Source organism: Canis lupus, chromosome 36 (genome assembly GCF_003254725.2).
Source record: "Canis lupus dingo isolate Sandy chromosome 36, ASM325472v2, whole genome shotgun sequence".
Lineage (NCBI taxonomy): Eukaryota > Metazoa > Chordata > Mammalia > Carnivora > Canidae > Canis > Canis lupus.
The window spans coordinates 14,487,786-14,510,769 of NC_064278.1; the positions used below are offsets into that span (position 1 = coordinate 14,487,786).

At 34.7% G+C, this 22,984-nt stretch overlaps 1 protein-coding gene across 11 annotated transcripts in view; it reads left to right on the plus strand.

Annotated features, from left to right (window-relative positions):
- Positions 1–22,984, plus strand: part of PPIG (peptidylprolyl isomerase G) — a 51,527-nt gene that overhangs the window by 11,693 nt on the left and 16,850 nt on the right. For 9 of the 11 annotated variants that reach the window (XM_025460095.3, XM_025460093.3, XM_049106248.1 and 6 more), the window contains 8 exons: positions 5,731–5,778; positions 6,275–6,352; positions 6,444–6,518; positions 7,288–7,395; positions 7,812–7,856; positions 8,908–8,995; positions 14,794–14,823; positions 14,914–15,053. In XM_025460095.3, coding sequence (XP_025315880.1) covers positions 6,292–6,352; positions 6,444–6,518; positions 7,288–7,395; positions 7,812–7,856; positions 8,908–8,995; positions 14,794–14,823; positions 14,914–15,053 — 547 coding nt within the window. In that variant the 5' untranslated portion in view covers positions 5,731–5,778; positions 6,275–6,291. Of the gene's footprint in view, positions 1–4,365; positions 4,419–5,730; positions 5,779–6,274; positions 6,353–6,443; positions 6,519–7,287; positions 7,396–7,809; positions 7,857–8,907; positions 8,996–14,732; positions 14,824–14,913; positions 15,054–22,984 lie in introns of those variants that run through there. The other 2 variants (XM_049106246.1, XM_035697688.2) reach the window with 2 other exon arrangements.

Sequence of the window (22,984 nt, forward strand, 5' to 3'; positions counted from 1 at the left end):
TAGATTTGAGGGATTTTTTTTTAAGGTTTTTGTTTGTTTTTAGTAATCCAACATGAGGCTGGAACTCATGACCTGGAGATCCAAGAGTCACATGGTCTTCTGACTGAGCCAGCCAGGTGCCCCACATTATTTATATTTAAAATCCTTATAATCATATAATGTTAGTATCTTTTTTCATTTAATTTTTTTTAATTTTATTTATTTATTTATTTATTTATTTATTTATTTATTTATGATAGTCACACAGAGAGAGAGAGAGAGAGAGGCAGAGACACAGGCAGAGGGAGAAGCAGGCTCCATGCACCGGGAGCCCAATGTGGGATTCGATCCATGGCCTCCAGGATCGCGCCCTGGACCAAAGGCAGGCGCCAAACTGCTGCGCCACCCAGGGATCCCTTAATTTTTTTCCATATTTTTAAAAATTGCATTTTCATAGGCAGTGTAATAGCTCATCATAGGAATATTAATTTACCTAATTGTTACATTGGATATTTAGGTTGTTTCTAATTACTATTAAACCAAAATGTAAGAATATTTCATTTAAAATGATTGCCTTTAGAGAGATTCCAAGATACTGAGTTACTAAAATGATAAGGTTAGAATGAATATGAATATATTCAAAGTTGTTGGTCTGTAATGCCAAGTTACTTAGCAAAATCCTTCGTGTGGTTTTTATTTTTAATTTCGTTTTTTGTTAGTTGTTCATGTTTCCTTGGTGATTTTTGTGCTTTTAATGTTTGGTGCACGGACCCTATGGTATTGGATTTCAAAGGTAGGGGCAAAAGGACATTGAGAGGTTTTTTTGGTGTCTGATGTGTTGATACTTAAATAGGGCCACTGGTGATTAATATTCTGTGGTGAGTTAGGATGGTCCTAGTCAGTGAAGAATTGTCCTAGTGCCTCATTCCTAAGCACTGTTCTACAGTAAAAAATTAACATAGGACATTTGTTGAAAATACATTCCCGTTTTTTACTTATTTCTTAGTGTGTGTGCATGTGTGAGTGCATGCACAAGAGAAGGGGCAGAGGAAGAAGGAGAAAGGGAAATTCAAGATTGACTCTCCACTGAGCACAGAGCCCCTTATGGGTCTTGATCTCACAACCCTGAGATCACCACCTGAGCCAAAACTAAGAGTAGGAGACTTAAACAACTGAGCCGCCCTGTTTTGTACTTTCTGATTTCCTTCTGACAAATAGGAATAATAAATTTTTTCATAAGGTCAGATCTGTTTATTTCCATTATTTCTTTATTCATGAACCTGAAAAATTATTTAATATCCAGAGTTTGGATAAATATTCACATCTGCTCTTCCTAGTTTCCACTAGGGGAGTAGTATGCAGTTTTATGAAAAAGAAAAATAATTTCCTAAGGTCTTCTAGATTTAAATGTTAAACAACAGTAATAATCATGAAAGTGAGACACTTAAAAAATACATTAATACTTGACTGGTCTTTTGAAGAGTTACTTTTACAGGACTGTAGAAAAAGTCTATAAAACTTGAGAAATGAGAAATTTAAAAAATCCCATATGACTCTTTCATATAGATATAGGCTCTTGGTATTATCATGTATTTCCTACATTTTATGTTATTATGTAGATATATCCTTAAATTGTATTAATTTTAAATTGGGAAACATGCATGAATATATTCTCATTGCAAAAATTTGAACCTTATATTTAAAGACTCCCATTGACTTCCATCCCTATTCCTGGTCCCCTCTGCAGAGTATTGTTAGTTTTGCTATGTAACTCTTTATCTGTAGAAATAGATAGAGTATTATTATTTTAGAGTATAAACAAAATACTGGGGCAGCCTGGGTGCCTCAGCAGTTTAACGCCACCTTCAGTTCTGGGCGTGATCCTGGAGACCTGGGATCGAGTCCCACACCAGGCTCCCTGCATGGAGCCTGCTTCTCTCTCTGCCTGTGTGTCTCTCTCTCTCTCTCTTTCTGTGTCTCTCACGAATAAATAAAATCTTTAAAAAAAATACTTATGTGCAAATTGCTTTTTTTTCCCTTTTCAACTAAGTAGTAGGATTTTTGGATAGAGTAAACTTTGTAAACTGCTGTTTAATATTAAATAGCATGTATATATTAGGATTTATTCAGGTCTTCTCTCATTTGGGATATTTTGGATGTTTCCATTTTGTTGTTGTTAAGTGTTGCAAAACTGCATTTTCACACATGCCTAATCTTTCATGTATATTCATGTATTTATTAAATACTGATTTTTTGCCATAGCCAAGCACTGTTTGAGGCACAAGAAATTAAGAGGAGAGCAAAACTGGAAAGGTTTATCACACCATGGAGCTTATGTTCTAGTAAGAAGAATAGATATAAAAACTTAAATTTATAATAATATATCAAATGCTGGGAAGAAAAATAAGGCAAGTAAGGGGATGTAAAGCGTTGGAGGGCAGAGGCTGGTCCTTTGAATACACTGGTCAAGGTTGGTTTCTGTGTGGAGGGGTACTTGAGCAAGGATTTAAATTAAATGAGGGAATGAACCAAGTGAAGATCTGGGCTAAGAGCATCCCATGTGGAGAAAACAAAGATGAGAGAGACCTGATGAAGGACTAGGCCTTGGGATGTTTGAACAACAGCTGGAACATGTCAAAGCAAAATTGAGAAGAATGTTAGATAAAGTTGTAGAGGTTAATAGAGGCTAAAATATTGAGAGATGTGCTGTCCACACACAGGTATGAGCCACATGCAGTTATTGAGCACTTGAAACATGGCTATTTTGAATTGATAAACACTGGATTTCTAAGATTCAGTACTCAAAAAAGAATGTGAAATATCTCATCACATTTTTATGTTGATTATATTTTGAAATAATATTTTGAACATACTGAGTTAAATAAAACATTGTTAACCTGTTTATTTTTACTTTTATTTATTTTTTAGATTTTATTTATTTATTCATGAGAGACACAGAGAGAGAGAGGCAGAGACACAGGTAGAGGGAGAAACAGGCTCCATGCAGGGAGCCCGATGGGGGCCTTGATCCCAGAACTCCAGGATCACGCCCTGAGCCGAAGGTCGATCATGCTCAACTACTGAGCCACCCAGGCATCCCTCTTTTTACTTTTTAAAATGTGGCTATTAAAAATTTTTAAAGTATATGTGGCTCATATTTCTATTGGACAGTGCTGGTTTAGGTTCTCAAAATCCATGGAAAGACATTCTGATTAAATGTGATAGATGTTAGAAAATATTAGGCAGAGAAATGAAGCGGTAAATTGTGCTTTTTAAAAAAGATCTTATTTATTTATTTATTTATTATTTATTTATTGACTGACTGACAGAGATCCATCCTGAGTGAGGGGGGGAGTAGCAAGGGGGAGAAGGAGAAGAGGCTCACTGCTGAGCAGGGAGCCCGATGTGGGGATTGAGTCTACAATCTACAATCATGACTTGAGCTGAAGGCAGACGCTTAACCAATTGAGCCACCTAGGTGCCTAATAAATTGTACTTTTAAAGGATCACCCTTCACTAAGGCTATCCTATGGAGAATAGGTAATAGAGGACTAAGTAAAAGCAGGGAAACCAGTTAAGAGGCTGTTGTAGTATTCCAAATGAGAAATGATAATGGTAAAGATGGTGAGTGCATTTTTGAAGCTAAAATTAAATCAACCTAAGATGATTCCAAGTTTCATGTTTAGCAGCTGATTTGTACAGTGATAATATTTACTGAGTTTTGAGAGAAATAGGGATAGAGAAGTAAAGTTTATTTTAGATTTATTGTTTTTAATAAACTTTTTCTTGAAGTATGATATAGTGTACCAAAATCTACATAAAATCAGAGTGTAGCTCAGAGTTTTCCCAAAGTGAACTCACTCAGGTAAGCAGCTCTCAGATTAAAAAAACAAAATGAAACAAACACTATCCTGGTAGCTCCCCCTTGTGCTCCATAATTCTATAAATGAGTAGTGGTATTCATTGCAGTTTCAAAGTCCCAGAGCTATAAAATTCTTTACATTGTGTCCTAGAACTGAGAAACTCAGGCAGTTATCAAAGATCGTGTCTAAAAGGTTAAGGGTAATTAGGCATTTTCCTGACCTCTCATAAATTATGCCTGGTTTTAAAATTGTTTTCAAGAACACAGTACTGTATGTAGAAAATTAACTATAATAATAAACAATTTGGCGTATTTGGGACAGTATTATCTGAATTATCTATGTTACAGTACTCATTGTAAGAATAGTGTAGTATAAAAAAAAAGAATAGTGTAGTATATTGTACTCATGTAAGAATAGAAATCTCCACCTGAGGTACTGTGATTAAATAAGTAGCCAAGTAGCTATAGAAGTTTTATTGGAGGAAAATAAATCATTAAACTCTCTTCTTCTCTATCCCTAAAAGTAGAGAATTTAAGAAGGCCTACAAGAATTATTTAGAAGATAAAGGATAGTCAGGTACTAAGTAGTATTTAAAATAATTTCCTGAGATTTATGGATTCAACATATTCTCAATTTCACATGTGCAGGAATTGAGATTCTATACAAGTAAAAACAGTGCAACAAACTTGGCAAGATAATAAAATTGCTAAGTTTTTTTGTTGTTTTCAGGAAGTCTAGGCCACTGGAGGATGGAAAGTTTAGCTTTTTTGTGTGTGTTTTGTGAAACATTTAGTATCCATTATATTTATTAGAAATAATGAAGTCATGAGAAAATGATACTTTCTCCCCTTTCTCATACACTAATGCCAAACGTGAACATACCAACACTTAGGCTGAATTTGAATGCAATATAATCTTTTACATAATTTAATCCCTAATTTACATAATCAACATTAAATGAATGAGTATATATCTGCATTTTTCAAATTGCTGGTGATTTGGGAAAAGTTGAGTATTCTGACTTATGGTTTGTGGGTTGTGTAAAATTGATAAGGGATGGTGATATATAAACCTACATGTGTGATGAAATTGTGTAGAACTAAATAATTATACAAGCACACAGATAAGTACCAGTTTTACTAAACCAGAAAATGTGAATGGGATAAAGGATTGTATCAACATTGTTGTGCTTTTATGCTACAGTTGTGCTATTATATAACAGTTTTCTAAAATGTTATCATTGGGGGGAATCTGGGTAAAGTACACACTGTATCCAGTGAATCTACAGATATCTCTACAAATGGGTAGAGAGGAATCTCTTTAATATGGAGAATATAGATTTTTCACAGCTTCACTGGACCTAAAATATCACACTGCTTGCAAAGCTACCAGCTTAGATATGATAATTTTCAGAAAAGCATATGCATTTCAGTCTCTGTTCTGAGCAGATGAAATTTTCATTTTTATAGTCCATTTTTTTGGTTGCTATTTAAACTAAGTAACTTTGTTTCTTCTGCTCTTTACCTTACCCTGTCATTCCCCACCAGATATCATGATTGAAAGCACATAAGTCCTTCAAATAAATGCCTTACCAAAAGAATGTTCAGTAATAGCTATGTGCTATTTATTAGATGAAAGTGTTTATAGAGTATCTCACCTGTTGGTACTTTTTGTGTCTACACTAGCATATCAGTAAAGGCTCTTGCTCATGATCAGAAAATAGCCTCATATGTAATGTGATTTTACTCAGAATGCAAACCTACCATTTATTACTATTGTAAAAAGATCCCACTTTCTTCCTCGATTTTTGGGTGGTATTTTTCAAGAATTTTATTGTTTTTCTTTTTAAAACATTATTCTAATTAAAACTTTCCTTTTCGTTTTCAAGGCGTGAAAGGATTGGATTAGTCTGCCCTTGATTTTTCTCTATTTAAAGGTAATCTGCTTGTTGAGTTAACTAATCATACAGACTTAATATAATTTTCTGTTTGGGTGACAATCTATATTTGGTGGTTAAAATAAAATATTATATTATGGCTAAGGTTTTTTGTCTTTTCTGTTTCACAAAATGCAATTTAATCCCTCCCCCCAAAAATCCATGTTGTTTATGTCATTGAAGTAAATATCAAAAGAAGTTCAAATTATATTTCTAGTTTATGGTGTTTTTTTTTTTAAGAATTTATTTATTTATTCATGAGAGACACAGAGAGGCAGAGACACAGGCAGAGGGAGAAGCAGGTTCCATGCAGGAAGCCCAATGTAGGACTCGATCTCGGGACTCCAGGATCACGCCCTGAGCCAAAGGCAGACGCTCAACCACTGAGCCACCCAGGCATCCCTCTAGTTCATGATATAGAATTTTTTCCTCCAGAAATTTATAAAAAGTTTCTGCTGTTTTGGCCTGTTTGCCTGAAACTGTATTTTATTCATAGGTTGAAATACTGAAGCCATGGGAATAAAGGTTCAGCGTCCTCGATGTTTTTTTGACATTGCCATTAATAATCAACCTGGTAAGAAAATTAATGTTCCTTTGTAACATTTATAAATGAATATTTAGTATTTTAAGTTAGTAAAGTATAAACTTGCTTTCTTCTTTTTCAGCTGGAAGAGTTGTCTTTGAATTATTTTCTGATGTGTGCCCCAAAACATGCGAGAACTTTCGTTGTCTTTGTACAGGTTTGTTGACATTTTTAGTTGGCCTAATAGTAGCCCCTTTTGACTGTGGTTTTAATTTTTTAATTTAACATTTTAATTTTCCTCATGCAGATTATGTACCATTGACCAAGTTGTGAAAGTAATATTTATTTATTTGGAGCACAAGCAGGGATGGGGGCAGGGGGAGAGAATCTTTATTTTATTTATTTTATTTTACTTATTTTATTTTATTATTTATTCATGAGAGACAGAGAGGTAGAGAGGCAGAGATACAGGCAGAGGGAGAAGCAGGCTCCATGCAGGGAGCCTGATGTGGGACTCTATCCCGAATCTTCAGGATCAGGCCCTGGGCTGAAGGCAGTGCTAAACCGCTGAGTCACCCGGGCTGCCCCGAGGGGAGAGAGAGAGAGAGAGAGAGAGCGAGCGCCCAATGTGGGGTTCGATCCCATGACCCTGAAGTCACGCCCTGAGCTGAAGCCAAGAGTCGGGTGCTTAACTGACTGAGCCACCTAGGCACCCCATGGGGTGGAAGTAATTTTTAGAAATATTGCTTGTATTGGGCTTTTATCTGAGATTGGTTTCTACATTTCTGTACTCTCCAGAAAAACATTAATGATTTTTAAATGGATTTTAAAAAAATTCCTGAGGGGAGTGAAAATTTATAAAGGTGTCTACATAATTTAAGAGATGTGTATTTTACAGAGATAAGCTTCTGTCATTAATTTTGCTTTAATACTGCTTCCTTGATTTCCTTTCTACTAAATGGCCTACTAATTTTTCTTCTCTGTAGGTGAAAAGGGGACAGGGAAATCAACTCAGAAGCCATTACATTATAAGAGTTGTCTTTTTCACAGAGTTGTCAAGGATTTTATGGTTCAAGGTGGTGACTTCAGTGAAGGTAAGACTTTGATTCCCACGAAAGAAAATCATGCATGCTTTGTTAAAGATAATAGATCTTAAAGTTAGATATGTTTTTATCTATACTTTCAAATTATAAAACAAACTATTTTTAAAGACACTGAAAAAATCTAGTCTTTGTTCAGAGACCTACATAATTATTAGAAACTGAATGTTCTTTTTTCCATGTATCTTAGGTTTTGCCACATTTTTACTGTTGTATCATAGGGAAAAGAAACTAATTTGGGATCTTGTCAATATTGACTTTAAATTAATCTTATGATTTGTTTTGAACCTTTGAGTATTTTTGATTTGAAGTCATTTGAGCATCTACTTTTTAAGTATTTTGTTTAGGGGGGTACCTTCGAAGAGATTATTGTCTTAAGAGTTCAAGAGTCCCATGTTTTTCATTCTTAGGAAATGGACGAGGAGGGGAATCTATTTATGGTGGATTTTTTGAAGGTAAAAAATTTTTTTATTTAAATTGTGTTTTTAATGTTTTTTTTTCTGTTATTTTTCTCTATTGAATCAATAAGATTCATTATACTAATATCCAGCTACATTCAGTGAATCTGAAAGTTAATTTTCTTGTGAAAAATTTTACGTGATAGACTTTTAGTAGAGGTAGGATTTTTTTGTGTGCTAAGGACATTAATACATCATATTATTTGAAGGATTGCAATGGTCTAGAATTAAACTCTTAAAAATATAGTGCTAGGATAGGAACTTCCATAGCTTAATCTTAATTTTTATTAAAAGAAATTTAACAGTATTTCATAGTAAAAATATCCACATGTTCAGTGGGTCCATTAAATCTCTTTAATATAATGTTTTTCTCAACTGTAAGTTTTCTCTTTGGAATTTTTTATTTCTGTGAAGATCATTTGAAAGACTACAAGCAAAAAAAAAAAAAATACAAACATGTGAATGTGGAAATAATTTCATATTTCCCATCTTTCACGTTAGGGATTAAGTGAAATTTTATTTCACATTCCAGTTGTGTTGTTCTTATAGTCTAATCCAAAATTGGAAGGCAAGCTACTCTCTACAATAAATGATGCTGTGGCAGAGATTAAGTTAATGAGTCCTTTTCTCTGCTTAAAATAGTAGATGTGCCTTTTTGTGCTTAGAAATGAAACAGATCAACTGTAAAAGAATCCTGTTTGGTTTCTTTCTCTTGCTTTTTAAGGAACATTTTGTTTTTTGTCTGAGTAATCAAAGTTGTGTTGTTTTTTACCCCCACCCCCCAAAAAACAAAAGACAAATGCAGAAGGAAAGAAAGGGGTTTGATAATAGTATTTGGATTTATAGCAAGGGATTGAAAATTAGAAATACTTTAATCTAAAAAAATGGGAGAGGGAATTGGTTAATATTTAATTCTTTCTTCTTTTAACCTGACTAAATTTTGTCTGCTGCTAAAGAATACATATGAACAAAGGAGGTAACAAAGTGAATATGAAATTTTGGGGGAGGTTATTCCTATAACATAACTGAAAACTTTGCTTTTCTGTAGATGAGAGTTTTGCTGTTAAACACAACAAAGAATTTCTCTTGTCTATGGCCAACAGAGGGAAGGATACAAATGGTTCACAGTTCTTCATGTAAGTATCTGTGCTGTGATCATTTAAAATATCTCTTTTTTGGTGCATCATTTCTCATTGATTGCTAATAAATAGATCCATAATGGGGAAAATTTTTGAAGGAAGGAGGACAATGAATTTTTGAAGGGGGGAAAATTGTTGAAAGGGAAATTGAACCGTACTGCTAAACTATCAAAATGATGAGTACTTGTCAAAAGGACACAGGAGCCAGCCTGAAGGGGTGAGGTTCCCCTGGCCAGATTAGGACAACTTGAGCATCAAAATAAATAATGATAGTATTAGATTAGCAAATAAAATAGAAATCCAAGAGCCTATACACATATAAATAATAAATGAATAAATAACAAGGGAGAAGAAAAACCTATTTTTTTTTTTTTTTTGAAAAACCTATTTTTAATAGAACATAGCTAATAAATAGAAGAAGAATGATAGAAAAGTCACCATTTTTCAGTCATCTCAGTAGTGATTGAGGAAAGAACTATTTTGAGGGAAAATTTAATAATTAACATATTTACAGAGTATCTCTATAAATTACTCGATTACAAAGAATAAAATACAATTGATCCTCATTATTCAAAGATTCTGTATTTGTGAATTCATGTACTCACTAAAATTTGTTTCTAGTTGCAAAGTCATTACTCTTAATGCTTTCCAATTATGACACCAAAAAATTTTGATCAGAGCTCTTGTCAACTATGCATTTTTTATCATGTCCTGTGGATACTCCTCAATAGCCTTAAACTCTTACTCTCAGAAGAACATAATCTGTAAGCACCATATGGATTTTTCCAGTGTTTTACTTTTCCACATTTGTAACTCCCTTCTTCAACAGTGAGAAACTTGACTCTCATTATCTTCCAAATTTCTGCCCATTTGCTGAATTCTAGAATAAAAAATCACCGTTCTATGCTACTGTGAAAAATAACCTTACTAGAGTTACTGTTTATTTATAGTTATTTTTGTTTTAGATTGAGGGTATATAGTTAAAACAACTGTTTAAAAGTGAGTTGGATTAGTACATTTTGGTGTGAATTTTTTGTGGTTTTGTGACTCAAAATATGTTAGGTTCATTTGTTTATATTTTATTGTCTCACCTTGTTTTGATTTGTTGTTTTTGTTTATCAAACATTATATGAGTCAAAAAGAATACCTTACTCCCACCTAATTCTTTATCCCATTGCCAATCCCATTTTTTCATCCTTTCCCACCCATCCATTTTAGTTTCCCACCTCATTAGTTTCTGGTTTATCTTCCTGTATTTCTTTTTATAAAAATGAGCACAAATACATATATATTTTCTTTTTTTCCTTTCTTTCTTATACAGTAGATAGCATATAATGTATACAGTGTTTTGTTCTTTTCACTTAGCAGTATATCCTAGAAATCACTCCAAATCAGTTCATGTAGACCCTGTTCATTTGTTTTTGCTGCTGCATATTACTTTATTGTGAGTATACTCTAGTTCATTCAACCAATGGCTATGTAGGGGTCTTTCTGATTTTTTTTTTTTTTTCAAGGTTTTTACTTATTTATTCATGAGAGCCGGGGAGGCGGGGTGGGGAGAGACACAGGCAGGGGGAGAAGCAGGCTCCATATAAGGAGCCTGATGTGGGACTCGATCCTGGATCCCAGGATCATGCCCTGATCAAAGGCAGATGCTCACCTGCTGAGCCACCCAGACGTCCCAGGTCATTCTGATTTTTAAAATAAAAACCATTTGTATCATGTTAGTTATAGAAAAAAATAGAACACAGATAAAAAGAAGAAAAACATTCCCATCCCCAGAGCATCTTTCTCTGCAATAAAAATGTAACCTAAATACTGTATATACCCCCCTAATCAACTTTTGGATACAGTATAATTCTTGGCACGGGATCCCTGGGTGGCGCAGCGGTTTGGCGCCTGCCTTTGGCCCAGGGCGCGATCCTGGAGACCCGGGATCAAATCCCACGTCGGGCTCCCGGTGCTTGGAGCCTGCTTCTCCCTCTGCCTATGTCTCTGCCTCTCTCTCTCTCTCTCTGTGACTATCATAAATAATAAATAAAAAAAGAAAAAAAAATTCTTGGCACATTTTAATAACTATATGTAAATTCATTGAATGTACTATGCCTTATTTTAAATAAGTTGCTAGGAGTTTACTTAGTGAAATGTTTACACATTTTTTTTTTAAATTTTTATTTATTTATGATAGTTACACAGAGAAAGCGAGAGAGGCAGAGACACAGGCAAAGGGAGAAGGAGGCTCCATGCAGCGGGAGCCCGACGTGGGATTCGATCCCAGGTCTCCAGGATCGCGCCCTGGGCCAAAGGCAGGCGCCAAACCGCTGCGCCACCCAGGGATCCCTGTTTACACATTTTTTAGAAAGATTTTATTTATTTTTGAGAGAGAACGCAAGCAGGGAGGAGGAGCAGAAGGAAAGGGAGAAGCAGAACCACCCTCCCCACACCCACATGCTGAGCAGGGAGCCAGACACAGGGCTTGATCCCAGGACCCTGGGATAATGACTAAGCTGAAGGCTGACCCTTAACTGACTGAGCCACCCAGGCATCCCTATTATACATTTTTAAGCCTTTCCGTGTATATTGCTATTGTGATATCAGCAGTATGCAAAATACCAGTGTTACCAGATTCTCAACAACACTTAGTATTATCATTTATTTTCCTTTTTTTAAAAGCAAAATCCTTCCTGTGCTAAAACTTCTCCATTAAGTTGATGTAATCCTTCATGTATATTTTCAGAATCTTCCCTCTGTATGTTGATTTTTCCTTATTTCTCTTAATTTCTAGGTAACCTTTCCTTAATTTCTGTGTTTCATTATTTTTAAAGGAGAAAACTTGGGACACCTGGGTGGCTCAGCAGTTAGGCGTCTACCTTTGGCTCAGGACATGATCCTGGGATCCAGGATCAGGTCCCTGCATCGGGCTCCCTGCATCTCCCTGCTCTCCCTCTGCCTGTGTCTCTGCCTCTCTCTGTGTCTCCCATGAATAAATAAATAAATCTTTAAAAAAAAAAATAAAGGAGAAAACTTCAGTTTTTAATCTTAAAATGTTTTTAATTGTGGCAATATATATGATACAGAATTTTCCAGTAACCATTTTTAAGTGTATGACTTAATGGTATTGATTATATTCAGAATACAGTGTAGCTGCTATCACTGTATCCAAAACTATTTCATTGTCCCAGAAACTAACTCATTTTTTTTTACCCTCAGCCCCGGTAACCTCTTTTATTTTGTCTTTATAAATTTGCCTTATAGATATATAAGCAGAATCATACAATATTCTCTGTCAAGCTTATTTCATTTAGCATGTTTTCAAGGTTCAGCCATGTTTGTTGTAGCATATATCAGGACTTCATTCCTTTTTATGGCTGAATATCACTCCATTATATGTACATACCACATTTAGTTTATCCATATACATCTGCTGGTAGACATTTGCATTTCCACCTTTTGGCTATTATGAATAATGCTATAGTAAACATTGGCATATCCATATTTGGTTGAGTTCCTTCTCAATTTTAGGTATATACCAAAGAGTGGAATTGCTAGATCAAATGGTAATTCTATAGTTAGTTCTGTGAGGAAGCACTGAACTGTTTTTCCACAGTGATTGTATCATTTTACACTCCTACCAGCACTGTACAAGAGTTCATCAATACCTTTTTTTTACCAATCTGAGAATGACCATGGAAACAGGGGTTATAAATAAATTCTAGTGAGCAGTGTAGCCCAGTGGCTCAGCAGTTTAGCGCTGCCTTTGGCCCAGGGCAGGATCCTGGAGACTCAGGATCAAGTCCCTCGTCAGGCTCCCTGCATGGAGCCTGCTTCTCCCTCTGCCTGTGTCTCTCATGAATAATTAAATAAAATCTTTAAAAAAATAAATAAATAAAATAAATAAATTCTAGTGAGCAAGTGAACTTGGCAAATACAGTATCTGAAGTGAGGAATGACTAAATCTAGATGCAAATTATACATATACGTTGAATAACATGTAATATAAATACATATATGGTATACACAAAGGTTTTTACATCTCTAGATGGTTTAAGCAAGTTCACATGAGCATAGCTGCAGTCAGAAAACAACAATAGGTTAGTTTTAAAAACTTATAAATTTTAAAAACTTATAAAATTACATGTACATGTTTGCATTCTTTTCATTAGTATTGTGTGGGCTTTAACCAAGGGTTAGCTTAAATTGTGTTCCTTCCTCCAAATTTCTAACACCTTTTTGGTAAGTTCTTTAAAATAATAAATGATACGCAATGCCGATCTTCAGTTTGTTATGCCAGTATGTCTTCATAGCTACTCAAATAGCAGTCTTCTTAACTACATAGCTTTAAGGTTGCTGTGGAGTGGCAAGATAGAATTTTTTAAAATTACATAATTTGTGGGACTTTTTGCTTATTTTGAGTTTTGTCTAAAGTTTTAATCCAGATCTTTGCTTCATTGTGTAGTTTGTTTACTGGGGTAAAAAGCTCAAAGTCTTTAGGTCTTAGGCAAGTAACAAGCAAAAAAGCTGTTGGGACCAGAATCTAAACTATTATTATTATTATTATTTTTAAACTATTATTAATTGTTGTATTAAAAAGACAAAGATAATCAACCTGACCCATTCTTGCCGTGTGCCCACCTTCCAGCTTTCCATAAAGGTCTGAAATCTGGATTTTTATGTGAAAGTATCCAAAATTTTGAATATTGGCAGCTAATTGAAAATTTTATAAACACTATAAGGACCATTTCTGTTCTGGTCTACCAAAACATGTCTGAGGGCCATCTGAACATTATCCATAGGGGGTACATTTCAGGATCACACCCCCTCCCTCCACTGTGGATGCCGGAAACTGCAGATAACACTGAACTCTATATATATTACGTTTTTTCATATATATATATATATATATATATATATATATATATACACACACATACATACATACATACATACATACACACACAGATACGTTTCTAGGTAAAAGTTTAATTTATAAATTAGGGATAGTAAGAGATGAACAATAGTCATTAAATACAACAATTATAATAATACACTGTAATAAAAGTTACATGAATGTGGTCTCTATCCAAATATCTTACTGTACTGTTCTCATCCTTGTGATGATGTGAAATGGTAAAATGCTTACCTGATAAAGTGAGGTAAATAACAGGTTTTGTGATGTAGTATTAGCTATTATTGAACTGACAGTATGTGAGCTGGAGGATTGTGTGCTTCTGGACTGTAATTGACTGCTGTTTTGACTGTGGATCACTGAAATGGTGGAAAGCAAAACATTGGATAAGGGGTTGACCGATGCTTTTAACTGTTTAAAATGTTAAGATTGAAAAGCCCTATTGTTACACCCTTAAACTGGTGGAATCTTTTGATAAATTTTGGTCTGTCCATACAATAGAACATTATACAACCATAAAACTTTTATACACCTATGAATATTCAATAAAAGCCCAGTCACATGCAAGAGACAGATGGATAGAAATAACACCAAAATGTCAACTTTATTTTTTTTTTCAACTTTAATTATACGTTATTTTTCAACAATGATTAGGTATTACCTTTATGATCAGAATAAGTTTTTGAAACTATATTATGTAGAAAGCATCTAGCATTATTTCTGTTCTACTTAAGGTTAATATATTAAGATTCTATTATGTTAAAATAGCATATGCTTTCTTTGTTTGCAGCTTTGTTTCCAATGCAGTTATTTTCTTTTCCTTTTTAGAGATGCTAACTTTGTTTTTCTCTGACTTTGTTTTTATTCTTCTATCTGATGACTTCCAAAGAACAACGAAGCCAACGCCTCATTTAGATGGGTAAAGATTATTTAAATTTACTTTATGACCACTTTAAATTAATGTTAAAATTAAAAGCTTTTATTTGATCATCTTTAATTGACTTTCTAGGCATCATGTTGTTTTTGGGCAAGTGATATCTGGTCAAGAAGTTGTGAGAGAAATAGAAAACCAGAAAACAGATGCAGCTAGCAAACCATTTGCTGAGGTGCGGATACTCAGTTGTGGAGAGCTAATTCCCAAATCTAAAGGTAAGAACAAGTGCATATTTCTGATAAAACTTATGCATACAAAACAAACAAATAGTTGGCATGAAATTTATACTAATGTGAATATAAATATGAGGCATTTGTGTTTTTAAATGTGTTTTATCTTCACACTTTTCATTTACCATGAAATCACTGAATTGTTATTTGCTGTAATTTATCCTTCTTCCACTTTATTTTTTGTTTTTTTTTTTTAATGGTAGTTGTCTAAATAGCATGGTAAAGAAATACTCTTCTAGAGAAAGACACGGTGAGGGGGGAGGGTGACAATTTAAAAGAATGACATAGACTAAGAAACTTAATGGAATAAATTATTTTCCCTTCATGCTCTACTGAGATTCAGAAGCATCTGGCATATTTGAGAAACTTCTTTACTTAGACCAGAATATTTTAAGTTAACATGACCAGTAGTTTGATATGATATTATATGAATGGTAAGAACTTTGTTTTAAGTGATTGTTTTGTTTATATCGTCTATGTGAAATATGTAACTGTTATCATTTATTACAGATACTGGGTCTGTTACTGTAAAAGTAATAGGATGAGATTACCTGTGGAGAAAACAAAAATAATAAATGGACTCTATTCTTCCCCTTCTTACTAGTCTAGAGAATAATAATACCAATATTTAGTTTTTCATGTCTGACAAATGTGAGAGTCATCTGTAATCTTTTCTGATCCTCAATAACCCTGTAGTATTTCCCCCATTTTACAGATGAAGGTATTCAAGAAGATTAAGTTATTTACCACATCAGGAAGCTAAGTTTCAAACTGAAGCTTGTTGGCTCCAGATCTAGAGCTTTTTCTATTATGTATTGCTAACTCATTAAAGTCTTTAACATTCCTTTCAAAATTGTCCTAAGTAGAACATTCTGTTCTCAAGTTTCAGGTATACTCATTTCTTTCTATCATTTAGAAATATGCACATTTGTTTTAATTTTAAAAGACCTAAGATATCCTAGAGAAAGCTATTCTTAATTTTCTGTTTCTGTATTCCACTTTGATTCTGATGATTTCATTTTCTTTTCTGTCATATCGAATATATACCTTGTAAATATATACCTCGAATATATACCTATATACCTTGTAAACCATTGCAGGAATATGCTGCAGCATAATGGGAGTGTTTATGTAACTTCTTTGTGTTCATGAGCCGGGCTATCTATCTTTATATACAAACAACAGGTATAGTGTATGCTTTATGTTTGTGAGGATCCAGTAAAGAATGAGGTGTTACTGAATAACTTATATTAAAAAAAAGAAAAAAACTAAACTAAAAAGCAATCTGTATTGATGTTTACAAGTTTTAGACCCTGATACCTGATAGTTAATTCTTCAGAGTATTGTTAGTACAATTGGAATATTTTCATTTAAGGCATTATTTCTTCCCTCATCATCTAGGAAATCTTTATCTTTTATTCTCTACTAAAAATCAGGGTTTTTTCCTTATATTTTGTAGGCTATAAGATCTCTTATGTTAGGATCTACTCTGCTTATAAAAGTTGAGGATATTGTGGTTTATATATTTAGAAAGAAATTAGTTTAATAAAAAATATACATTTTAAGCCATAAGCAGTTATCATAGATTCTCTAATAAATTTTGGTAATAAAAGGTCAGTGTTTGAATATTTGCTTGAAAGAATGAAAAAGTGAATGAGTGTCACTCTTTATATGTTGTTTATGTTTTTATAATGTATTTCCAGTTGTAGAGATAAATGCTAATTTTGCCAATGCCATTATGGCTAGGAAGTTGTGCTGAAAGTTGATGTAGCAACTTTTAGTGTGTGTTCCTCAGACTCTTCTAAGGAAGCACATCTTGCCCTTACCTGTTTCAGCAGTTGAGGGGGAACATTTGGCCCTTTATTAGTGTCTGCCCAGGAGTTCCTGAAAAGGTCAGATTTGTTTTGAGCCTCAGCTTCCATGTCTACTCTGTTCTGGACCATACTGTCAAAATAAGAAAAGATCTTTATATTTGAGGTCACATAGTTTGGAACCTGTTACCCTACAGTCCTTTACCATTCAGGACATTGGTGAGAATGGATTTTGTCATGTATCTATATAGTCTTTTCTTAGGCAGAGTTGTGTCTCACATCCAATTTATATTTGTTGGCCTCCTTATAGTTTTAAGTTAAAAACAAAATTTTGGGCAACACTGTGGTGTTCATCATCATTATATTTAAAACCTTGTTTGAGAGATTTACACCCCAGTTTAAAAAGAAATAAATACAGAATCTTTCTTTTCTTTTTCTAACTTCCTGAACGAAAACAAAAAGACTTCTGAAGAATTCTGACTGTCTGGGCCCACCTGTATATGGTCTTGGTGAGTCTGGGCAATCTTGGGCCTTTTTCCTTTTGCTGTTGCAAGTTTGGAAGTTCTGCCTTTTGTAACTATTTGAATATGTCTGAGAAGGTTCACAGTCAAGAAGAAGAACCTTCCAACAGATGCAGAAATGGAACACTGGAGGCTAGTAAAAAATGCATTTCTGTAGAGGCTGTCATGGGGTAGAGTGGAGGATAGAACACAGACCACCAGATAATGAAACCACTACCTTCCTTGGTCAAGGTACTTACTGGTTTTTCAGGAGTTGGCATGACCTCAGGTCATTCTGGTCTCTTCAGAGTTTGCTAGAGTTGTTAAAATAGAGGTCTGTATACCTTGCAACAAGAGACAGGGCTACTGCTGCTATATTACAGAAACACAAGTGCTGAGTTGTGGCAACACGACAACAAATAGTTATATGAGCAGAAATTTTGCATACGTGTAGTTGGAAACCTTGCCTGGCAATACACAAAGAACAGAGTTCGGGAAGCAGCTAGGGAATCTTACACACTCAGGAGACTGTAAAGAACACCAGAGACTCATGTATATGGCAACAGAATCCCATTCATTGCCCTTAACCTGGAATGAAGAGCAGAGGTGTTGGCACTTTTACTGGAAAGTGGTGGGATATTAAACTTAGAAATGTTTAGAAGATGAGACCAGTAATATGAAATGGAAAATATCTAATGGAGACCTATTTTGGGAGTAGTTGTGTTCTTTATTTCAGATCTTATTTGATGATTCCCTAGAAAGTTCCATTAATATAAAGGTTTCACATGAAATTCATTGGTGTAAAATCTATAGATATCAAATAAAAATGAATAAGGGAGCATTTTTTTACCTGAGATTTTTACAAGAAAAATGTTCTGGAGCTTGTTTTTTTACCTTCATATTCATACTGGTAGAGGCAATGCCTAATTAATGAGATTACACCCTACCCCAACCCCCCAAAAAAGTCCATGAATAGGTTTGGGAAATTCTTTTACCTGATGGTAAGCAAACTACATAATCTAAAAAATAATTATCCAGAAATGGCCCTGAAGTTGAAAGTGTAACTCTTTGTAATTTCTTTTCATCCATTATGATTTTCAACTTGCTTTGTGGTTTTGCTTTTAGTAGTGTTTGATTTTATCATAAGGATACTTAAATGTTACAGATACTTTGGAACAAATTTTGTGTCAGTAGTTATGCAATATAGGAGGTTTTTTTTTTTTTTTATGAAAAACATTATTGCCGTACTTGGAAGTTTTAAAATATCTACAAATTTTTTTTTTGTAAGATTTTATTTATTTGAGAGAGAGCTTGAGTGAAGGTGAGGGGCAAAGGGAGAAGGAAAAGCAGGTTCCCCACTGAGCAGGAGCCAGGCGGAGGCTTGATCCCAACTGAGTCACCCAGGCACCCCAGTATCTACAGTTTTTAAAATTTAATATATTCATTTGGTTTGACATTGAGAGGCCTCAAAGGGTCATTAATGAAAAGGCTCTTTTCCAGTCTGCCCATCAGTTTTCATTCCTACATTTTGTGTATCATTCAAAACGTATGGAATTTTGGTCAGATTCTTAAAATGGAATTAATAGATTAAAATGCATTTGTAATTTTGGTAGACCCTGCCATGGAATATAAAAAAATAAATTCCCCTTATATACTTTGCAGAGCCATCTATTGTTAAACTCTTTAATCTCTGCCAGCCTAATACTAAGTGGGGGTTTTTCCCAGCTAGTTTTAATCAACATTTCTCTAAGATGTCTGATGTTAGTATCTTTTTTTTAAGATTTATTAATTTTAGAGCATGAGAGTTGGGGGGGGTGGGGGCAGAAGGAGAGAATCTTCAAGCATATTCTAGGGTCTATCTCACGACCCTGGGATCATGACCTGAGCCCAAACCAAGAATTGGACACTTAGCCAAGTGAGCCACCCAGGCATCCCTGTATATAAACTGATTTTATTCCTTTATCCCTTATCTTTTACCCATTCTATTGGTTTTTTTCTTCCTGAAATTCCAAGCCACCTTCTATTATTGCCTTTCTCTTTGGAGAAATTCCTTTAGCCATTTGATTGATTTTAATTCCAGTGTAATTGACATACAATATCCTGTTAGTTTCAGATGTACACTGTAGTGATTTAATAACTCTATACATTACTCAGTGCTCATCATGATAAGTGTTCCAATCCCTTTCACCCATCCCACCTCCCCAATGTGGTAACCATCAGTTTGTCCTCTATAGTTAAAAGGGGGGATTTTTTTGGTTTGTCTGTTTTTCTTTGTCCATTTATTTTGTTTCTTAAATTCTACATGAGTGGAATCATATGATCTTTGTCTTTCACGGACTTTTTTCACCTAGGATTATACCCTATAGATACATCTGTGTTGCAGATGACAAGATTTCATTCTTTCTTACGGCTGGGTAATAGTCCATTGCATATATGCCACATCTTTATCCATTCATCTATCAATGGACACTTGGGCTACTTCCATAATTTCACTATTTTAAGTAATACTGCGACAAACGGGTACATATATCTTTTCGAATCAGTGTTTTTGTGTTTGGGGGATAAATACACAGTACTGTATTTATCCAGAAATACTGGATCATGTCATAATTCCATTTTTAAGTTTTAAACCTTTTTTAAAATTTAAATTCAGCTAATTAACATACAATGTATTATTGGTTTCAGAGGTAGAGGTCAGTGATTCGCATTATATAATACCCAGTGCTCATCACATGCCCTTCTTAACGTCTGTCATCCAGTTACCCCATTTCTCCACCGTCTTCCCCTCCAGCAACCCCCAGTTTGTTTCCTAAGATTAAAAATCTCTTATGGTTTGTCTCCCTGATTTTGTCTCATTTTATTTTTTTCCTATCTTCCCCTGTGATTTTCTGTTTTATATCTGAAATTCTACAAATGAGTGAGATCCTATGATAATTGTCTTTATCTTTTTTTTTTGATAATTGTCTTTATCTGATTGACTTCTTTTGCTTAACATAATATCATCTAGTTCCATCCACGTTGTTGCAAATGCAAGATTTTTTTTTAATGGCTGAGTAGTAGTAGTACATTTATGTGTGTTGTGTACATGTGTATATACATATATATACACACACATATATATGTGTAGACACACACCTTTTTTATCCATTCTATCCATTCTTCATCCATTTATCTTTTTTATCCATTCATCTGTCTGTCAGTGGGTATCTGGGCTCTTACCATAGTTTGGCAATTGTGGACATTACTTCTATAAACATTGGGGTGCAGGTGCTCCTTTGGATGACTACATTTGTATCTTTGGGGTCAATACTCAGTAGTGCAATTGCTGGGTCATAGGGTGGCTCTGTTTTCAACTTTTTCAGGAACCTCATACTGTTTTCCAGAGTGGCTACAACAATTTGCATTCTCCCCAGCAGTGCGTGAGGGTTCTTTTTTCTCCATATGCTCACCAACACTTGTTTCTTGTGGTTTTGATTTTAGTCATTGTAACAGGTCTGAAATGATAGCTCATTGTGATTTTGATTTGCATTACCCTGGTGATAAATGATGTTGAGTATCTTTTCATGTGTTTATTTGCCATCTGGATGCCTTCTTTGGAGACCTGTTGCTGTCTTCTGCCCAATTTTAATTGGATTATTTGGGGGTTTTTTGGTGCTGAGTTGTATAAGTTCTTTTATATATTTTGGGAACTAACCCTTTATAAGATATGTTATTTGCAAATATCTTCTCCCATTCAGTGGGTTGCCTTTTAGTTTTGTTGATTGTTTCCTTTGTTGTACAGAAGCTTTATATTTTGAGGGAATCCCAATAGTTTATTTTTGCTTTTGTTTCCCTTGCCTCTGGAGACATATCTAGAAAAATGATGCTGCAGCTGTCAGAGAAATTACTACTTGTCCTCTTTTCTGGGATTTTTATGGTTTCAGAACTCATATTTAGATCCTTAATCTGAGCTTACTTTTGTGTATGGTGTTAGAAAGTTGTAGGTTTCATTCTTTTACGTGTAGCTGTCCAGTTTTCCCAGTGCCATTTGTTGAAGAGACTTTTTCCTGTTACATATTCTTGCCTCCTTCATCATAGGTTAATTGACCATATAATCGTGGGTTTATTTCTGAACTATTTCTGTTCCATTGATCTCTATGTCTATTTGGAAGCCAGTACCACACTGTTTTGATTACTTATATCTCGAAGTTTGAGATTGTGATACCTTCTACTCTGTCCTTTTTTCAAGATTGCTTTGACTGTTGAGGGTCTTCTGCGGTTCCATACCAATTTTAAGATCGTTTGTTCCAGCTCTTTGAGAAATGTTCTTGGTATTTCAATAGGATTTGCATTAAATTTGTAGATTGCTTTGGGTAGTATGGACATTTTAACAATAACTGGTTGTTTTTTTTTTTCAAGATTTTATTTATTTATTCATGAGAGATACACAGAGAGAGAGGCAGAGATATAGGCAGAGGGAGAAGCAGGTTCCATGCAGAAAGCCCAGTGTGGGACTCGATCCTGGGACCCTAGGATCACACCCTGAGCCAAAGGCAGATGCTCAACTTCTGAGCCACCCAGGCATCCCAACAATATCTGTTCATCCAAACTATGAGCATTGAAATATCTTTCCATTTGTTTGTGTCATCTTCAATTTCTTTAATCAGTGTTTTATAGTTTCAGAGTACAGGTCTTTTACTTCCTTGGTTACAACCTACTGATTTTTTTTTAATTGGAGTTCAATTTGCCAACATATAACACCCAGTGCTCATCCCGTCAAGTGCCCCTCTCAGTGTCTGTCCCCCAGTCACCCCATCGACCTGCCCATCTCCCCTTCCACTACCCCTTGTTCGTTTCCCAGAGTTAGGAGTCTCTCATGTTTTGTCACCCTCTCTAATTTTTCCCACTCATTTTCTCTCCTTTCCCCTATAATCCTTTTCACTATTTTTTATATTCCCTATATCAGTGAAACCATATAATGATTGTCTTTCTCTGATTGACTTACTTTACTCAGCATAATACCCTCTAGTTCCATCCACGTTGAAGCAAATGGTAGGTATTCGTCGTTTCTAATGGCTGAGTAATAGACCACATCTTTATCCATTCATCTTTCGACGGACACCAAGGCTTCTTCCACAGTTTGGCTATTGTGGACATTGCTGCTGTAAACATTGGGGTGCAGGTGCCTCGGCTTTTCACTGCATCTGTATCTTTGGGGTAAATCCCAGTAGTGCAATTGCTGGGTCGTAGGGTAGCTCTATTTTTAACTCTGAGGAACCTCCACACAGTTTTCTAGAATGGCTGTACCAGTTCACATTCCCACCAACAGTGCACAACCTACTCATTCTTAAATTACACCTATAAAGGGACTGTGTTCAGTTCTTATTAGCAATTTGTAAGTACAGATCTTACTCCCCACTTTACTACCCCTATGAAATCTTAATTTAGTCAGTTTTGCTATACTGTTTGTTTTGAAAACACACTTTTGTTTTATTCAATTGGTATATTAGAAAACAATTGACTGTAACACCTTTTTTACCTTTGCTTATGCATGATCTTGTTTAGGAGAAACCGTGAATGCAGAAAATTATAACCTCCAGGTGAACAGCTTCACAGGAATGCATAA